The sequence below is a fragment of the Zea mays genome, chromosome 1 (genome assembly GCF_902167145.1).
Source record: "Zea mays cultivar B73 chromosome 1, Zm-B73-REFERENCE-NAM-5.0, whole genome shotgun sequence".
Taxonomy (NCBI): Eukaryota; Viridiplantae; Streptophyta; class Magnoliopsida; order Poales; family Poaceae; genus Zea; species Zea mays.
Window position 1 is genome coordinate 301,722,590 of NC_050096.1, and position 17,947 is coordinate 301,740,536.

Genomic DNA, 17,947 nt, shown 5'->3' on the forward strand with positions numbered 1-17,947 from the left:
GAGGTTGGTCAAAGGACAATATGGTCTTTTTCATATGCTTTAATGTTGCCGATCATTTTTAATCTCTGAAATAAAACATGGTAGAGACTAAAATTTAGTCACAGTTTCTTAAGATCAAGAAACCAAACATGTCTTAGGTGGATGTGCAATACTAATACACGAGCAATCTAGGCCGTCCGATGGAGATGGAAGGAAGATCTGCGTCGATCACGGCGGTGGATGTGTGCCACTGCCACGTGCACTTGTCCTCTCATCGGGGCCGTCCATTTGCCCGGGCCCCGCTGACGTCATAGAGACCCCCACATGCAGCTATCCTGGAAGCGCCACTGCGCCAGCATGGGGAGGGCCCACACTAGCAGCGTCGCGTCTCTTTCTCTTCTAACGTTCAAATATTCAAACGAGGAGCGGATGGACAGAGGGGACGGAGGCTGGATGAGGCACTAGACCACTAGTGCACTACGGAAACGCGAGAGAAGAGGCAGACGGCGGCGGCGGCCATGGATTTCCACTCCCTCTCCCGGCGAGAACTTCAGGCGCTCTGCAAGAGCAACGGCATCCGTGCCAACATGTCCAACGCGGCCATGGCGGAAGCGCTTAGGTGCCTCCCCGCGGTGAGCCTATCCTCGATCGATCCCCTTCCTTTCCTCCTGAGGGTGAATTGAATCTCTGCATTTGGGCCGGGGGTGGCAACTGGGGAGGTTGATTTGATGTTGTTTGCTGTGTTGATTAGGTGGACAGGATCGACGAGATCGGGAGCACGGCGCCACCGCCGGTATCGGCGATGAAGGAACAGACGCCGGATGCGGAAGAGGCGGTCGGAGGGGAGCAGGAGCACGGGTGCCCGCTCCCTCGCGGCGGCCGTGCACGGGGGAAGAGAAGGAAGGCCGGGGCACGGAAGAGTAAGACGGAGGGGGATGAGGAGGAGGTGATGGTGCCGGGCCCACAGACCTTGCCGGGACCCAAGATGACGGTGGCACGGGAGGCTGCTGCGGCACCTGTGGATGATGCGGAAGAGGCGGCCGTAGGAATTAGGACGAGAAGGTCAGCGAGATCCAAGGTGAAGGTCGCGCTGGATCAGAAAGAGGAGGACGTACAAGCGGCGGCAGCCCGGAAGGAGCAGAAAGGTAACAACAAGTTCACGCTTCACCTGTGTAATAGCTTGCATTGATTGGTTGATTTCCTGTAATTTGCCTGTAAGAGTCCTGCATTCAACATTATTTGAAAGTTTAATTTGTCTAATGTTGGCCACCAGTCCCTTACGCTAATTTCTGAACATGCAACTGATTATTCCGATGCGGCCATTGGGTTTGCGGTAGTTTCAGATAAGAGCTGCGAGGATTCAGAAGAGCATGCAATAGTAGTAGGTGTGGTGGAGGAAGAAGAGGTCAGAAAGCCACAGGAAGGTCAAAACGTGACGAGGAGAGCCGCGCCATATAAGACACATGAGGATTTGCAGCCGGATCAGAGGACGGCGGAAGAGTTGTCCATGGCAAAGAAAAGGACGAGAAGGTCCACAAGATCCAAGGTAGCAGCGGCAGCACAGAAGGGGCAGAAAGGTGAGGTCCACAAGTTCTCACCTCCCCTGTTTAACTCGGATTGTTAGTTCTGATTTTGATGCTGAATTATTAGTATAATTTGAAATTGTAGACTTGATATTGTTCGTGAACTATATCTGCTAATTTCTGAATGTGCAGCTGATTCTTCTGACACAACCGTTGGACCTGAAATTGATCCTAAATATGATGAAGTTGTTCCCAAGGTGGAGGAGGCCACAAAACCACAGGAAGGCAAGAATGTCACTAAGAGGGCTACAGCTTATATTTACAAGGCACACGAGGAGGTGCAGACAGGCCAGGTGACAGCGGCACCCGAAGCTACGGCAGAAGAAGTGGCCACGACAAAGAGAAGGAGGAGGAGGTCAACAAGATCCAAGGTGGGGGCGGCAGCACGGAAGGCTCAGAAAGGTGAGTTCGAATTTTCGCTTCTCCTGTTTAACTCGTGTATCCTTTTTTATTCCTTTGGTTGCTGCTATTCGAATTGTATATATCGTGCAGTCACTGATGGTGATAGTTTCAGAATGTGCGGCTGATACTTCTGATGCAGTCAACGGGTCTACAGTAAGTGATGATCCTAAGGAAGAGCAAGTGGTTGAGGTGATAGAGGAAGGGACAACAAAGCACAATGAAGGTGAGATGCCTCACTGGTCAGGCGGTGATAGTTTGCACTTTGTCTCTGTCTCTCTCTCTCTATCTCCCAACTTTCTGATTTCCTGAACTATGTGCTTTAGTGAACCTTTCTGTCAACTAATTGCACATCTTTAACTTTAATGCATCTTTGCCATAAACCACAGAAGAACGAGAGCAAATTAACAACGTTCGGCAGTTTGCTTCCTTGCCAAAACTGGAGGACTCACCAATCCTTGGCATCGTGTCCAAGCCCAATACAGCAGATGCTTCAGACAAGGCACCGGTTGCACATCAGGAGGCTAGCAAGGAAGATCGTTTCACTTTCACTGGTGAGGCTGATGTGTCCAATCTTCTTGTCAACACACTTGACAGATTTGCAAAGCCTGTGTATGAGTCCAGAGTCAAAGAGGAGAAGAAATGCAGTGAGTGTTGGTGGATGCTTCTATAATTTACAAGAGGTGTAGGACCAGGTCCAGTCAGAACTGCCAAAAGTATCAAATTACATGAGATCATGTAATGTGTGGGTCAAAAACTCTAGAATCAGGATTGGAGAGATGGTTTAAGACACGAATCTAAGCAAAGAAAAGGAAAAGGAAAGAATCCTGAGAGTGTAAACAGATGGTTTATACTGGAGCATGAGGCAGACATGTAAGGCCACTGTGGACACCACCTCCGGCATGGTTTACATGATATTAATTGACACCACCTCCGGCATGGTCTTCGCCATGAGGTCTGACATTGTTTTGAATGAAGTGGACAGTTTGTCTAGCTAATTAAAAGTAAAATTTTCTTGAAGTTGTCCAGGATGCCCATACGCTGGCATGATTGAGTTTTCCATAATGATATTTCTTTGCCACTGTTGACGCCTTTTGGAGCGCCAAATACTCAAGCCGGCGGCGGTGCTCTCTGGTCAGGCGCGGACGGTCCGCGGCCTGGGGCCGGACGGTTCGCGACCTGGCGCGAGGCGGCGGTGCTCTCTGGTCAAGCGCGGACGGTCCGCGGCAAGGGGCCGGACGGTCCGCGACCTGGTGCAGGAGCTCGGGTTCTCTGCCTGACGAGCGGACGGTCCGCGCTCTAGGGCCGAACGGTCCGCGCGTACGCAGGGGCGGTGGAGGATCGCCGGCGGCGCCTGGATCTCGCTCCCGGGAGGGACCCCGTCGGGGAGGAGAGATCCTAGGTGGTGTCCAGGCTCGGGTAGACCGACCTAGACTCCTCTAATCGACGTAGAGTCGAGGAGAGGCGGAGAATTTGGGGATTGAGAGGCTAAACCTAAACTAGACTAGAACTACTCCTAGGATAAAATGCGAATAAAAGTTGTATTGATTCGATTGTTGATGATTACAAATCGGTCGTAGACCTCTCTATTTATAGAGGAGGGGGGCTGGACCCTTTACACAACTGATTCCGAGCTAATCCCGCGAATATAGCTAACAACCGTAGCACAAAACTCGGAACCCTAATCTGTTCTGCGCACGCGCGGACAGTCCGGCCCACAGGCGCGGACCGTCCGGACCGCGGACCGTCCGGCCTCAGGGCCGGACAGTCCGCCGGCTCATTTCTGGTTCGAACATATGCCCCCCTGCCTTTTGGTGGAGCTGGGCGAACCAAAAGCAATCTAACTCGATGTGATCACATCGGTTTTCTTAGGCATCTTGCCACATACTAGGATGATACTGTTTGAGGAAACTCCCATTCAAAGCCTTAGGTAAATCCTTGCCTTGTAATGTTTGTAGTAAATAAGTGTTACCAGACATCACCTGTTTCACTTTATAAGGACCCTCCCAGCTTGGCGACCATTTCCCGAACTTTCGGTCTTTATTCCTTAGAGGTAGAATGGTCTTCCACACCAAGTCTCCTACTTGGAATGATTTTGCTTTGACCTTCTTGTTGTAGGCCCTGGCTACCATGATCTTGTCCTTTTCTATTGCTCCCAAAGCTATCATTCTTTTGTCGGTCACCTCATCAATATTATCCATCATTGAATTATAATAATCAGTAGCAGTTAGATCATTTTGTCTGGCAAACCTGACAGCATTCAAACTTATTTCCACAGGTAACACTGCTTCCTGCCCATAGACAAGCTCAAAAGGAGATACTTTAGTAGCACTATGTTTAGATACTCTATGAGCCCATAAAGCTCCAGACAAAATCTTATGCCAATGTTTAGGATTGTCAGATACCTTCTTCTTTATTAAATTAATCAACGTCCTATTACTAGACTCGGCCTGTCCATTGGCCTGAGCATAATATAGAGACGAATTAAGCAGCTTAATTCTGTATAATTCAGCAAATTCACGTACCTCCTTTGACATAAAAGAAGTACCTTGATCTGTAGTCAAGGTCTGGGGAATGCCGAATCTATGAATAATATGCTCAGTTATGAACTCAATTACCTCCTTGTGCGTCATGTTCTTTAGAGCAACGGCTTCAATCCATTTGGTGAAATAGTCAGTGGCAACTAACACAAACCGATGCCCCTTTGATGATGAAGGATGAATTTCTCCAATAAAGTCTAATCCCCATCCTCTGAATGGCCAAGGCTTGATGATAGGATGTAATTCGGCTGCAGGGACCAACTGTAGGTCACCGAATTTTTGACACACTTGGCACCCCTTGTAGTATTTGAAACAATCAGCTGTCATACTAGGCCAATAAAAACCAGACCTTCGCAACAACCACTTCATCTTTGGAGCTGATTGATGGGTACCACAAATTCCTTCATGTACTTCGGCCATGGCTAATATAGCATCATCTGGGCCCAAGCACTTAAGGAGGACATCATTAACCGTTCGGCGGTAAAGTTCATCACTCATCAAAACATACTTGAAAGCTGTTCGCCGAATGTTCTTATCTGTCCTGATATTGGGATTTTGCAAATAATTAAGTATAGGTGTCCTCCAATCACTTGCCTCGGCTTCATTGTCAGCCGAATCGATTAAGAGAACATTTCTGGTAACCTCGGACGGTCCGGCGTCATCACGCGGACGGTCCGCGACCTGTGAATTTGGCTCTGCACTGATTATCAGATTTTCAGTTTTGTGAAATTTCCCTCTCTTTATCCGATAACCTGATGCATCTTGTGCCAAATTGTTAGCTCTATGATTCTCAACTCTAGAGATATGCCGAATACTGAATTCGTCAAAAGAATGGATTATGCTCCAACATTTCTCAAGATAACTATTTAGAGTACCATCAAGACATTGATATTCTTCTAACACTTGTTGGACAACCAGCTGAGAATCACCAAATACCTTCACATGTTTTACTTCCATACCATTTAAAAGTTCTAAACCGAATAGGAGGGCCTCATATTCAGCTTGATTATTAGTGCAATAAGTTTTCAATCGGCTAGAGAAGTCAAAGGAGACATTACTTGGTGAAACAAGCACAATGCCAATTCCTTGCCCTTCATTGCAAACCGATCCATCAAAATATAAAGTCCAAGGAGTAATAGTGAGGTATGATATGTCTAGTTCATGAATATCATTAACCCGATGTTCTACAATAAAATCCGCTACAACTTGGCCTTTCATAGATTTCAATGGTTCATAAGCCAAGTCATATTCTATGAGTGCATAAGCCGACTTACCAATTCTACCACTCATAATTGGGTTATGCAACATGTACTTGATTACATCGGCTTGACCAGAAACAGTGCAATGACTAGACAGTAAATAACATCTACATTTGGTGCATGCATAAAACAAGCATAAGCATAACTTTTCAATAAAAGTGTACCTTGTTTCAGCATCCACCAACCTTCGGCTTAGATATGTCACCACATGCTCCTTCCCCTCAGTTTCTTGTGTCAGAACAGCCCCAATAACCTTGTCTTCAGCTGCAATGTATAATCTGAATGGTGCTCCTACTTGTGGTGCTTTTAACACGGGAGCCGAAGACAAGTATTTTTTAATGAGATCAAATGCTTCCTACTGCTCTGCCCCCCAAGTGAATTTAGCATCATTCTTAAGCCGAAGGATAGGGGTGAAGGCATCAATCTTCCCGGCTAAGTTAGAAATAAACCTTCGTAAATAATTCACCTTGCCGAGAAACCTCTGCACTTCGACCTTACACGTCGGAGGCCCCACATTCCGAATAGACTTGATTCGGTCAGGGTCTATTTCTATACCATGTTCATGGATGACAAATCCTAAAAACTTACCAGCTGACACTCCAAAAGCACATTTACGTGGGTTCATTTTTAAACCATACCGACGCATTTTATCAAAGGCTTTGCGCAAATCAGCTATATGAGAACTAAACTCAGCCGATTTGACTACAATATCATCAATGTAGACTTCCACAGTGTTTCCTAACAACTCATGGAAGATCAGATTCATAGCCCTCTGATAAGTAGCACCAGCATTTTTAAGACCGAATGTCATGACAACCCATTCAAATAAACCAATGAAGCCTGGACATATAAAGGCTGTTTTAGACGCATCTTCTTCGGCCATGAAAATCTGATTATATCCGGCATTACCATCAAGGAAGCTAATAATTCTATTCCCTGATGCATTATTGATTAATGTGTCGGCTATGGGCATGGGATATTCATCTTTAGGAGTTGCTTTATTTAAATTACGAAAATCAATGCATACTCTAAGCTTACCTGACTCCTTATTCTCCACCGGCACAATATTGGAGACCCACTCTGCGTATCTGCAAGGTCTAATAAAATTAGCTTCTAGCAGCCGGTGGATTTCGTCCTTGATTCATGGGAGAAGATCTGGACGAAATGTTCTAGCTTTCTGCTTGAAAGGTCTGAAACCAGGCTTAATAGGCAGCCGATGTTCGATAATTTCTCGGCTTAGTCCAGGCATTTCAGTGTAATTCCAAGCAAAACAATCTGAATATTCCTTCAATAGACCGATCATCTCATTTCTAGAATCGGTCTCCAGGGTCTTGTTTACAAAAGTCGGCCTTGGAGTTTTACCATCTCCTATGTCAATCTCCTCCCAAGGATCGGCCGATGTAAACCCCTGTCCTAGTTTATCAAGATCTCTGAATTCCTCTATCATGTCCCCCACAGAGGAATCAGATGATCTTTGTGTGATGGCGGACTTTCCGGTCTCGGGGACCGGATCATCCGTAATACTGTCTTCTCGCTGTGGTAGATGTTCGGTTTTAAAGTCCGAACTCTTTTGTGAGAGACCAGACCATCCGGCCTTGGCGGCCGAACTGTCCGTGACCAAAGACTCATGAACTTTGTGTGTATTCATCATTTAACTTTATTTAGGATTTAGCCAATTCTCCATCGGCTCTAGCATTACAGGAATGAAACCTTTCTTATCTATACTTATGAATTGATAATCAGAAAAGTCTACTCCTGTGAGACATGTAGCAGTCTCATAAGTCCAGAGTACAGGGGCATCGGCCACAGCGATGCAGGCCGATACATCAGCATGTACTTGTTCTATGTCATCGCCTACCCATTGTATCAACATTTGATGTAATGTAGAAGGTATACATTGATTGACGTGAATCCAATCTCTGCCTAGGATTAAACTGTAATTTCCTTCTACATCAGCGACGAAGAATGCAGCAGCAAGGGTCTTAGTCCCGATGGTTAATTCAACGGACGTGACTCCCCTGGCTTTGATCGAACTATCAGTTCCAACACCGCTAAGGGTCATGTTGGTCTTGACAAGTTCGTCATCTTGTTTACCTAATTTTCTGTATAATGAATAAGACATTAGATTTACAGCCGCCCCTCCATCTACCAACATCTTAGCAATCGGTATCCCATCATTGTGGCCGCGCACGAAGAGCGGCTTTAAATGATTTACCGATTCTTTTGGTTTAGTAAAGGCGGCTTCTTTAGGACCAAAATCAAACTGGGCAACAACAGGTTCATCGTCGCCGATAATAGTACAATCGGCAGAAAATATAATAATATTTACATCCATACCTGGGTGTTCTGGAGAAGCCTCGTAGTCGACCAGGTCTTCTCCCAGCAGGTCGTCCTCTTCCATTGAGGTTGTCGTGTCGTTGGTGGCTTCCTGGTGAACGGCGGACGGTCCGCGTGCGGTGGCCGGACGGTCCGCACCTGGTGCAGGTTGTCCAGAGACTTCCTGGTGAACGGCGGACGGTCCGCGCGTAGGGGCCGGACGGTCCGCGCCTGGTGCAGATTGACTTTCTATTTCTGTGTCCGTTTGTTTTTTCTCAACGGCCTTCGGTCTCCATTTCTTTTGCGGTGGCGGGTATAGTGGATGTGTGTCATTAAATGTCTTTTCCGCCTCCTTCTTCTGGCTCTCCTTTGCCCTTAGGCGCTGTAATTTTCTCTTTTGGGATCGTGTCAATCCCGCTGGGCACCATCGAGGCATGGAGTATTTTGGATCGGCTGTTTTGATGGTAGCCGTATCCTTTTCGGTTGTGTTGGCCGATTCGCCGAAAATCATCGGCCTTTTATTGTCTCCCTGTATGACAACATCTGCGGTGCCTATTTTGATGATGTCCTTTTTTGTTGTTTTTTGAGTTGCTGCAGGCATATGCCCCCCTGCCAGATTGGTCGGCCTGGAAGGCCGAGTAGTCCGGCAATCCTGTTGGGTTTGTGCCTGGTGACCGGATTGAGCAGTGCTCAATCGGTCTTGAACTGGTGGCGTCAACCTGTCAAAAACAGATGTTTGGGGTGCCCCCCAGGCGGGGTACTGTGGCATCCCAAATGGATATGGTGGCATGCCCCACATTTGATTTGGGACATATGGTGGAGGTAAGTATGTGTATGGATATGGCATAGATGGATAAGAGGGTGGAGGTGTCCATGTCGGCATGTTAGGTCTCAATTGTACAATAGGACCTTTCATTTCATCCGATTGGTGAGGTGGTCCAATCGGCCTGACCTGACGTTGCTCATGAATGGGTGAGCGAGGTCGCTTTGGTGGCCGGTCACTAGGGCCGGCCTTCTTTTTCACGTATTTAGACAACAATTGATCGAAAGTCGGGCCAGGCTTGATCAACCGACCAGCTGCTTTAAATGTATTTGTTTTCCACGTACCTATCTCAGGTCGTCGTGGTTTGAAGGTACGCGGTCGCTGCGGGTCCTGAGCACGGCCGGACCGTCCGCCAGAGTCCTCCGGACCGTCCGGCGAAGCGTCGGACCGTCCGCGTCTGGACGACGGACTGTCCGTGATACGCAGCACGGGTTCCCGCAACTGTCTTCCCGTCTGCGCTTGCCCCCCAGTGCTAGAGGCTGTGATAGTCACCTTCAGGGTCTCCCCTCCATCGGGAGTCTTCTCGGCCACCACTTTCCTGCAAGAAGCTTTACAATCCCCATCGACCTTTTTAGCATTGCCGATGATTGTTTCCTTGCCTTTGCCTTTATCGGCTGTGTTTGGCCGAACTAGGACTTTCTTGCCCTCGAAATCAATCATGTTCATAGGAAAGGGCTCTGTATCCACCTGAATTTCCTGAAATTTCAATCGTCCCTCGTTAATGGCCGATTGAATCTGTCGCCTAAATACATTACAATCATTAGTGGCATGAGAAAATGAATTATGCCACTTGCAGTATGCGCGACGTTTTAGCTCGTCGGCAGATGGAACAGTGTGATTTATTTTAATGTTGCCATTTTTTAGTAATTCATCAAATATTTTATCACACTTGCCAACATTAAACGTAAACTTAACCTCCTCTTGCCGTTTCTTTTGAACCGGCTGTAAGGAGGAACAAACCGAAGATTTGGCCTGTTTTGGCCAAACCATTTCAGCAGCGTACACTTCCGCTGATTCGTCATCCGAGCTACTTTGGTCGCATTCTACTATGTGTACGTTGTGACGCATTGTTTTAGTAGTTTCTTTGCTCCGGCTTTCGCAAGCCAAAGCCCTCTGGTGTAACTGTGCTAGTGTAAAAAATTGGATGCCTTCTAATCTTTCTTTTAAATAATATCGCAGACCATTAAAGGCTAATCCTACTAGCTGTTTTTCTGCTAAATGAATTTAAAAGCATCGGTTTCTTGTATCGCGGAATCTTCGGATGTAATCATTAACCGATTCGTCCTTTGTTTGTCGTAATGACACTAAATCTACCAAATCCAACTCATAGTCACCGGAGAAAAAATGATCATGAAATTTTTGTTCTAGATCCCCCCACGATAAAATGGAATTAGGAGGTAAAGTGGCATACCAGGCAAACGCGGTTCCTGTTAGAGATAATGAAAATAAGCGTACGCGAAATGCCTCTGTGTCGGCCAATTCTCCCAATTGTGCTAAGAACTGGCCTATATGTTCACGCGTGTTTTTCCCTTGATCACCCGAAAATTTTGCGAATTCGGGTATTCTAGTTCCCTATGGGTACGGGTGGTGATCAAATCGGCTGTCATAAGGTTTCCGATATGATTGCCCCCCAAGGATCATGCTTACTCCGAGCTTATCTCGGAACGCCCCGGCTATTTCTTCCCTTACTATATCAATGGCAGCCGGTGCAAGACCACCGGCTCTCTGGTCAAACATAGGTGGGGTTGGTTGCATGTTAGTATGTTGTCGTTCCCCCCATTGGTTTGAGCTACGTGGTGCATTTCCATTTGCCCTATATGGCTCATAGGTTTGATCGTTTCTTTCCGGCCTTCTAGGTGGGGCCGGAAAGCTTTCCTGGGCTCTGGATCCTGAATTAATGGGCTGGTGCATTGCATAGTGTGATGGGAAGTGTTGCTGGGACGAGCGAGGATTCAGGTGATAATCCTCCTCAAAAGACTCATGCGCGGACTGTCCGGCTATGTACCCGGACCGTCCGTGATTATATGCGGACCGTCCATCGTTGTATGCGGACCGTCCGACTGGGTAGTTTGGGTTCTGTGCCGTGTGTGGTGGCTCGGGCGCATATCTAGGTAACTCATTAAAAATAGGCTCGACTGTTGCTGGCCCGGACGGTCCGCGCTCACGTGCGGACGGTCCGGGCATGTGCAGATCGGCTGGTTTGCTGCCGATTTGCGGTTGCTTAGGGTATGTGTCCATCGGCATCCCATAAAGGGGTTGTGACTGGTCATGACAACTTGTAGCCGATGTGTTACACGCGTTATCTCCTAACTCAACCTCGTGCGAAGGAAAATTTGCGGTACTAGATTTATCAAATGCACGTACTAGTCTCTTAAGATCGCTTTGCATACCCCCTATGATGTTCTGCATTTGTTCACGCTGATCTTCTACATAATTTCTAAGAGATTGCAGATCGTTGGTATTACTTACATTGGGGATATCTGGCGTGGGTTGGAGCAAAGCCGGATCCGTCGCCCGATGTCGGACGACCTTGTTGTTCCTGTCCACTTTGAAGTTGGCCAAGAACTTTGCTTTCGCCTCCTGGATCATCCGCTCCTTGTGCTCCTCAAACTGGAGCTGCTCGTCCGCCGGCAAGGTTTCCCAAGTCGGCTCTATGATGTTGCTTGGAGAAATATCAGAGCTATCCCTTGAACCGGCCATTGAGGGCCGATTTGATAAGCTTAGATATGTTTTCCCCAGCGGAGTCGCCAAAAAGTATGTTGACGCCTTTTGGAGCGCCAAATACTCAAGAAGAACCGGCGGCGGTGCTCTCTGGTCAGGCGCGGACGGTCAGCGGCCTGGGGCCGGACGGTCCGCGACCTGGCGCGAGGCGGCGGTGCTCTCTGGTCAAGCGCGGACGGTCCGCGGCACGGGGCCGGACGGTCCGTGGCACGGGGCCGGACGGTCCGCGACCTGGTGCAGGAGCTCGGGTTCCCTGCCTGACGACCGGACGGTCCGCGCCCTAGGGCCGGACGGTCCGCGCGTACGCAGGGGCGGCGGAGGATCGCCGGCGGCGCCTGGATCTCGCTCCCGGGAGGGACCCCGTCGGGGAGGAGAGATCCTAGGTGGTGTCCAGGCTCGGGTAGACCGACCTAGACTCCTCTAATCGACGTAGAGTCGAGGAGAGGCGGAGAATTTGGGGATTGAGAGGCTAAACCTAAACTAGACTAGAACTACTCCTAGGATAAAATGCGAATAAAAGTTGTATTGATTCGATTGTTGATGATTACAAATCGGCCGTAGACCTCTCTATTTATAGAGGAGGGGGGCTGGACCCTTTACACAACTGATTCCGAGCTAATCCCGCGAATATAGCTAACAACCGTAGCATAAAACTCGGAACCCTAATCTGTTCTGCGCACGCGCGGACAGTCCGGCCCACAGGTGCGGACCGTCCGGACCGCGGACCGTCCGGCCTCAGGGCCGGACAGTCCGCCGGCTCATTTCTGGTTCGAACAGCCACCATATCAGTCTGCCAATCAGCACAAGTTATAAGAAAAACAGCCCATTAAGGATTGTTTGGAAGCAAGAATACCAAAAGGGGTTAGAGTAGCTAAAATTCTTTTAATATTCAAAATTGAATAGTAAAGAGATTTTAGCCCCTCCAATTTCTTTCGGAGTCTTTGCTCCCAAACAAGCTCTTAATAAGCAGAGAGAAAAACGTGAGATTTTCCAACAACCATCAAATCGCCTGTGCTATATCGTAACAATTCATAAATGGACATGTCTTTTGTTCTCGATTTGCTATTATGTGCGTCCATACAAAATGACACGGCGCATGAACATATACGCTCTCTCGAGGAGGAAAAAAAAAGGTTAGACTAACTCATCAGCATATGTTAACTTCAGTCCAGTTTCTCCTCACTGGTAGCATATGTTAACTTCAGTCCATATAGCCAGATATATGTAACCTTCAAAGCTACCCCAGCTCCATTTGAAAAAAGAATGGACAACTGTCCAAAGCAGCAAAATGTCAGCTGCATTTCTCCTACTCCCGGGACCTGTCAAAGAAAGATGAAGATTCACCCAGACGGTAATAATCGATAATTACCAAAGATCCAGTGGTGCTAAACTAGGGGCAAATTTTAAAAGTACGGCTACCTCTTCAAAGACGATCCAGAGCTTTTACCATTCTCTTCAGAAAGATGCACTTTGTTATCATCTTGGCTATTGCCTTCATCATCTGAAATCGCATCTATGGAGTTTGTAGACCCTGCTCTATTCAGGCTGGCAAATCTTCTAGGAAGAAAAACGTTGTAGCAATACTTAGCCAAGTCTGTTGTTCTCTCTGAGCTAAACTGCTTCAAGGCAACCTCCATGAAGTCTTCAATAGTACTCTTACTCTGAGGAATCAACTTCTCAAAATCAGCAAGTTTTTTCTTGTCTTCTGCAGTCCATAACTTCAGAACTCGCTCACCCATCGCACCAAACCCACAGTTTTTGAAAGCCTGCTCACCCAATTGATACTTGACCCTCTTCCAGGCCTCTTTTACATTAACTTCTACGTAGGCCTCAGATCCAGGATGATAGCATTTACACATGTCATTCACTGCTTTCCTTGCCTTCGGTGGCTCCAAAGTGGGTGGCAGCCTGACCACTGTGCCCATCCTTTGCAAGGTATCATTATCATTTCTGTAGTTAGCCTTACATTCCTCAGATGGGTCATTAATCCACTCAGGGACAGCAGCTTGACATCTGACAGGGTCTATTCCAATATGTTTCTTTGTGCTTATTTGTGGTTTCTTTTTTGTTTCTGTTAGCATCCAGAAATGAATTAGATAATGATTTGAACAAAACTTTAAAATGGTAGATGAAAAGTTGGGAGGCACCAAACAGTAATAACAACAAATATTTATCAAGACTGACACTGGAAACGGGATCAGCGATATATGTTTTTCATTGACAGAAGAGATGGGCACAAAAAAATCAGTCTTATGGCAAACAATTTTCACACATTTCTACATAGCATTACTAGTCAAAGACCCTTGATATATGACAATTTAGCAAATCTAAGAACCAATCCACTCATGCATGACCAGGAGCACATATCTACAGCTATGATACCTTATTTCCTGAAGCATGAACACAAATAATTATTATGAACTATCATCTATACACAAGCACTTGCACTTGTTAAATCATCTGATTTGACTGTCATCGGACAGCGCAGATCATGGCTCCTTGTATTCTTTCTTCCATAATCAAACATAACCAACGGAAGACACATGATAAGTGATAGAATAAAACATCAAGAACCAACGCCTTGCCTGAATCCTTTTCCCACAAAATCAATGAAAATCTAACTATAATAATAATTTAATTAAGCAAAAAATATTCTTCCTACAAAGTCACAGTAGACGTTCTACAAATTGCAACGTCGACAATGAGAGTGGTAATAAAACTAACAGTGCAATATTCCAGTATACATACTAACTAGGCGTGTCGTGTGACACAATCAGAAAATCTCAATCAAGGAAATAATGAAACAACAAGAACTACACCATCAGAAATCTGAAACAAGGTAACAGTGAAAAACATTAATGACAAGGCAGCAGCAGAACTTGACGATGATGGCAACAGTTCAACGATTTCTTTCACAAACACACAACTCCAGCCAATAATTTCATCCAATAAAACCACCATCCGTCAATGTGACGTAATCTTGACATGGGAACCATGACCAAGATAATCCCACCACAATAATGTGGAAACTAGTAGCACCACTCTCCATTTGATCATCTTAAGCATGCTCAAGAGGCAAAATTTGTCATATCAAACAATACCAGAATTAATAACGCACGAGAAATGGAAGATACAGACAATCTTGGCCCTTCCAACTAAAAATGGCATGTTATTCGGATACAGAATCTGACACGAGAAATGAAAGATGCAGACGAACCAATTGCCATCCAGACAGCAGAGAATCTCGCTCTGAAGAAACGGTTACAGGCTTACAGCAAGCGAGACGCATGAAGAGACAACAGCTGATAATTACGTGTCCTAACGAATACAGAGGCATTCAATGGTGGCGAGTGAAAGACACCTAACGAAACTTTTTCCTGAGCGGATCGGAACTACGGCAAGCCTAAAAACACCGATAATATTTGGTCCATTTTAGAATAAAATTTTACGAGAGCGACGGCGATCCTCGTGCAAGCAAATCCCAAGAATTCGAACGCGTCGAGAGAACCCTGCAGTTCGGCCCAGAAAGAGCGGTCACCTCGGAGAAAGGCATGTCGGGGTTGAGCTGGGAGCGCACACACCACAACAACAGGATCACCGTCCCCAGCGACTCCAAGTCGACGTCGAGGCGACGGTTGCGCCCGCACACCACCGACCGCTCCCCCGCGGCCGCGCGCCGTGCCCACGCCACCGCGCCTTCCACGTCCACTTGCGCCGCCGCCGAGCTCCGCGTCGCGCGCCTGGGCGACGGGGCCTCGGTGCCCCTCTTGCGCTTCCTTGGACGCTCCGGGGGCCCGGACCCCCGGGTACGCACGGGAGCTACCGAGTTGGACGTCAGACTCGAGCATCGGGAGCGCCGCCTCCGCCGGCGAGATGCTTGCGGGAATGCGGCGGCGCGGCGTGGTTTTGGAGAGGGCCTTTAGCTTTAGGCGCCTGGGTTGGTGTCCCGCACTCCCGCTCTGCATTTGACTTGCCGTTGCCTCTTTCTTTTTTTTCCTTTCTGAAACCTTGCCGTTGTGGCGTTGTCCTTGTAGGGTATTTGCGAGAGACGCCGGCCGCCTCTAGCGGTGGCTGCCGGGCGCCGGCTGCGCTGCCTCGGCATTCGGCAACCTCACCATGTGAACCTGCCTTTGTATGAACATCAGTCATGATAAGTACTTCCACCTCCATGTAAAACCCAATTAAATGAGGTGTCTTTTAAAAATCTATAGAAGGCTAAGTGAACTCTTCACGAAGAGTCCATCTTCATATAAACTCTCTCTATATATTGTGTATTAACTTTATTTATAATTTAAGAGTTTATGATTGTGTCATATAGTCTTTTAGATGTCTTTTATAGTTGGAAATCTGAACTAGTCTCTAGGTCGTACATGCCCTAAGGGTCCTAGGTGGAAATGATTTGGTGACCTTTTAAATTTTCGTAGTATTTGATTTCACATAAGTCTAATTTTTTATGATTTTTTGCTAGAAGAGACAGAATAAAGGGATGTTTTACCAAATAAATATATCTGACGATTTGTTTATATCATTAATTGTCCTGGCCATCTCAAGCAAACTTTGATCTACTTATCCTGATCAAGTTGATCCCAACCTCAATCATCCTAGACAAACCTGGACTTGGTTACCCTGACCAGGTCAACCTCAACCTTAGATCGACCAAAGTGAGAACCAACATGGTCAGTGGTCACTCAGGCCAGGTTGACCTTAACTCTAGTCGCTCTGAGCTAAATCAACATAGGTCATACTAACCTTATAAGACTCTCTAGCGCCACAATCTGGTGGTCCCATGCAGGGGCGAACAGAGAGGGAGGGTTGCTAGGGCTACAATCTCGGTCGTGAGCAAAAAAGTACCAGAGTGGATCTTCTTACTAGCCCAAATGCCTCCTTTATAACCTACCATGTACCAGCTACATACACATCCAATACATGTCCATTACGACACTGATAGGTGGCAATGGTGAGAGCACCTAGAGGGGGGGTGAATAGGTGATCCTGTAAAACTTCAAAACTTAAGCCACAAAAACTCGTTAAGTGTTAGCACAGTTATGGCCAAGTGGCTAGAGAGGAGTCAAAACACAATAACCACAAGAAATCAATCACAGAGATGACACGGTGGTTATCCCGTGGTTCGGCCAAGTACAAAACTTGCCTACTCCACGTTGTGGCGTCCCAACGGACGAGAGTTGCACTCAACTTCTCTCAAGTGATCCAATGATCAACTTGAATACCACGGTGTTCTTCTTTTCTTTTCTCAATCCCGTTTGCGAGGAATCTCCACACTTTGGAGCCTCTCGCCCTTACAAAAGATGTTCACAGAGAATCACGGAGCAAGGGAGGGATTAGCAACTCACACACGACACAAAGATCACAGCGAATACGCACACACAAGACCCAGACTTGAGCTCAAGAAACTAGCACACTAGAACGGAGCTCAAATCACTAGAATGTCGAACAAGTGCGCAAGATTGATGTGTGAGTGATCAAGAGTGCTCAAGGAATGCTTGGTTCTCTCCTCCATGCGCCTAGGGGTCCCTTTTATAGCCCCAAGGCAGCTAGGAGCCGTTGAGAACAAATCTGGAAGGCCATCCTTGCCTTCTGTCGTCGGGCGCACCGGACAGTCCGGTGCACACCGGACACTGTCCGGTGCCCGATTTCTTTCCTTAACAGGCGCAGCCGACCGTTGCCGACTGTTGCAGATCTGGCGCACTGGACAGTCCGGTGCACACCGGACAGTCCGGTGCCTCCTTCCGACCGTTGGCCAGACCACGTGTCGCGCGCAGATTCCGCGGCCGACCGTTGGCTCGGCCGACCGTTGGCTCACCGGACAGTCCGGTGCACACCGGACAGTCCGGTGAATTATAGTCGTACGCCGTCGGCAAAATTCCCGAGAGCGGCCTCTTCGCCCGAGGCAGCCTGGCGCACCGGACACTGTCTGGTGCCCCAGACCGAAGCAGCCTTTTGGCTGTACACAGCCAACTCTTCTTCTTCCTTCTTCTCTCTGTTTCTAACACTTAGATAAGTATGTTAGTACACAAAACCAATGTACTAAGGCTTAGAAACATACCTTTACTTGTGATTTGCAACTTGTCCATCCATGGGCATAGATTCACATTTAAGCACTTTGTGTTGGCACTCAATCACCAAAATACTTAGAAATGGCCCAAGGGCACATTTCCCTTTCAATCTCCCCCTTTTTGGTGATTTATGCCAACACAACATAAAGCAACTAGAACAAGTTCAAAATCACTTCAAATAAAACAAATTTGAGTTTTATTCAATTTTGGCATATATGGATCATCGTTTGCCACCACTTGGTTTGTTTTTGTA

The 17,947-nt window shown here is 47.2% G+C and overlaps 2 protein-coding genes across 4 annotated transcripts; one reads left to right on the top strand and one right to left on the bottom strand.

Annotated features, from left to right (window-relative positions):
- Nucleotides 1–339: 339 nt before the first annotated feature.
- Nucleotides 340–2,981, top strand: LOC100277817 (uncharacterized). Of its 3 annotated transcripts, none has more exons than XM_008673441.3 (6): nt 340–611; nt 731–1,124; nt 1,317–1,556; nt 1,695–1,964; nt 2,077–2,187; nt 2,351–2,981. In XM_008673441.3, the coding sequence occupies exons 1-6, from the start codon at nt 498–500 to the stop codon at nt 2,632–2,634; spliced, it is 1,413 nt and encodes a 470-aa protein (XP_008671663.1). In that variant the 5' UTR covers nt 340–497; the 3' UTR covers nt 2,635–2,981. The 3 variants fall into 3 exon arrangements, with proteins under 3 accessions (XP_008671663.1, XP_008671669.1, NP_001169243.1); XM_008673447.3 differs by having other exon boundaries at nt 2,354–2,981; NM_001175772.1 differs by having other exon boundaries at nt 418–611; nt 1,323–1,556; nt 2,351–2,921.
- Nucleotides 2,982–12,606: 9,625 nt separating this feature from the next.
- LOC100278591 (uncharacterized) lies at nt 12,607–15,920 on the bottom strand. Its single transcript, XM_020549724.3, has 3 exons — nt 15,159–15,920; nt 13,040–13,691; nt 12,607–12,939 (listed from the first exon to the last, which is right to left on the bottom strand). Exons 1-3 carry the CDS (start codon nt 15,583–15,585, stop codon nt 12,927–12,929), a joined length of 1,092 nt encoding a protein of 363 aa, XP_020405313.1. The 5' UTR covers nt 15,586–15,920; the 3' UTR covers nt 12,607–12,926.
- Nucleotides 15,921–17,947: the final 2,027 nt, after the last annotated feature.

Bases quoted from the DNA above. Each gene is read 5' to 3' on its own strand.
- LOC100277817 (XM_008673441.3), top strand. From the start codon at position 498: ATGGATTTCCACTCCCTCTCCCGGCGAGAACTTCAGGCGCTCTGCAAG. The intron at 612-730 runs GTGAGCCTATCC...TGTGTTGATTAG, and splicing joins CGCTTAGGTGCCTCCCCGCG to GTGGACAGGATCGACGAGAT. The intron at 2,188-2,350 runs GTGAGATGCCTC...CATAAACCACAG, and splicing joins GACAACAAAGCACAATGAAG to AAGAACGAGAGCAAATTAAC.
- LOC100278591 (XM_020549724.3), bottom strand. From the start codon at position 15,585: ATGCAGAGCGGGAGTGCGGGACACCAACCCAGGCGCCTAAAGCTAAAG. The intron at 13,692-15,158 runs GTGACCGCTCTT...GGATGCTAACAG, and splicing joins CCGACATGCCTTTCTCCGAG to AAACAAAAAAGAAACCACAA.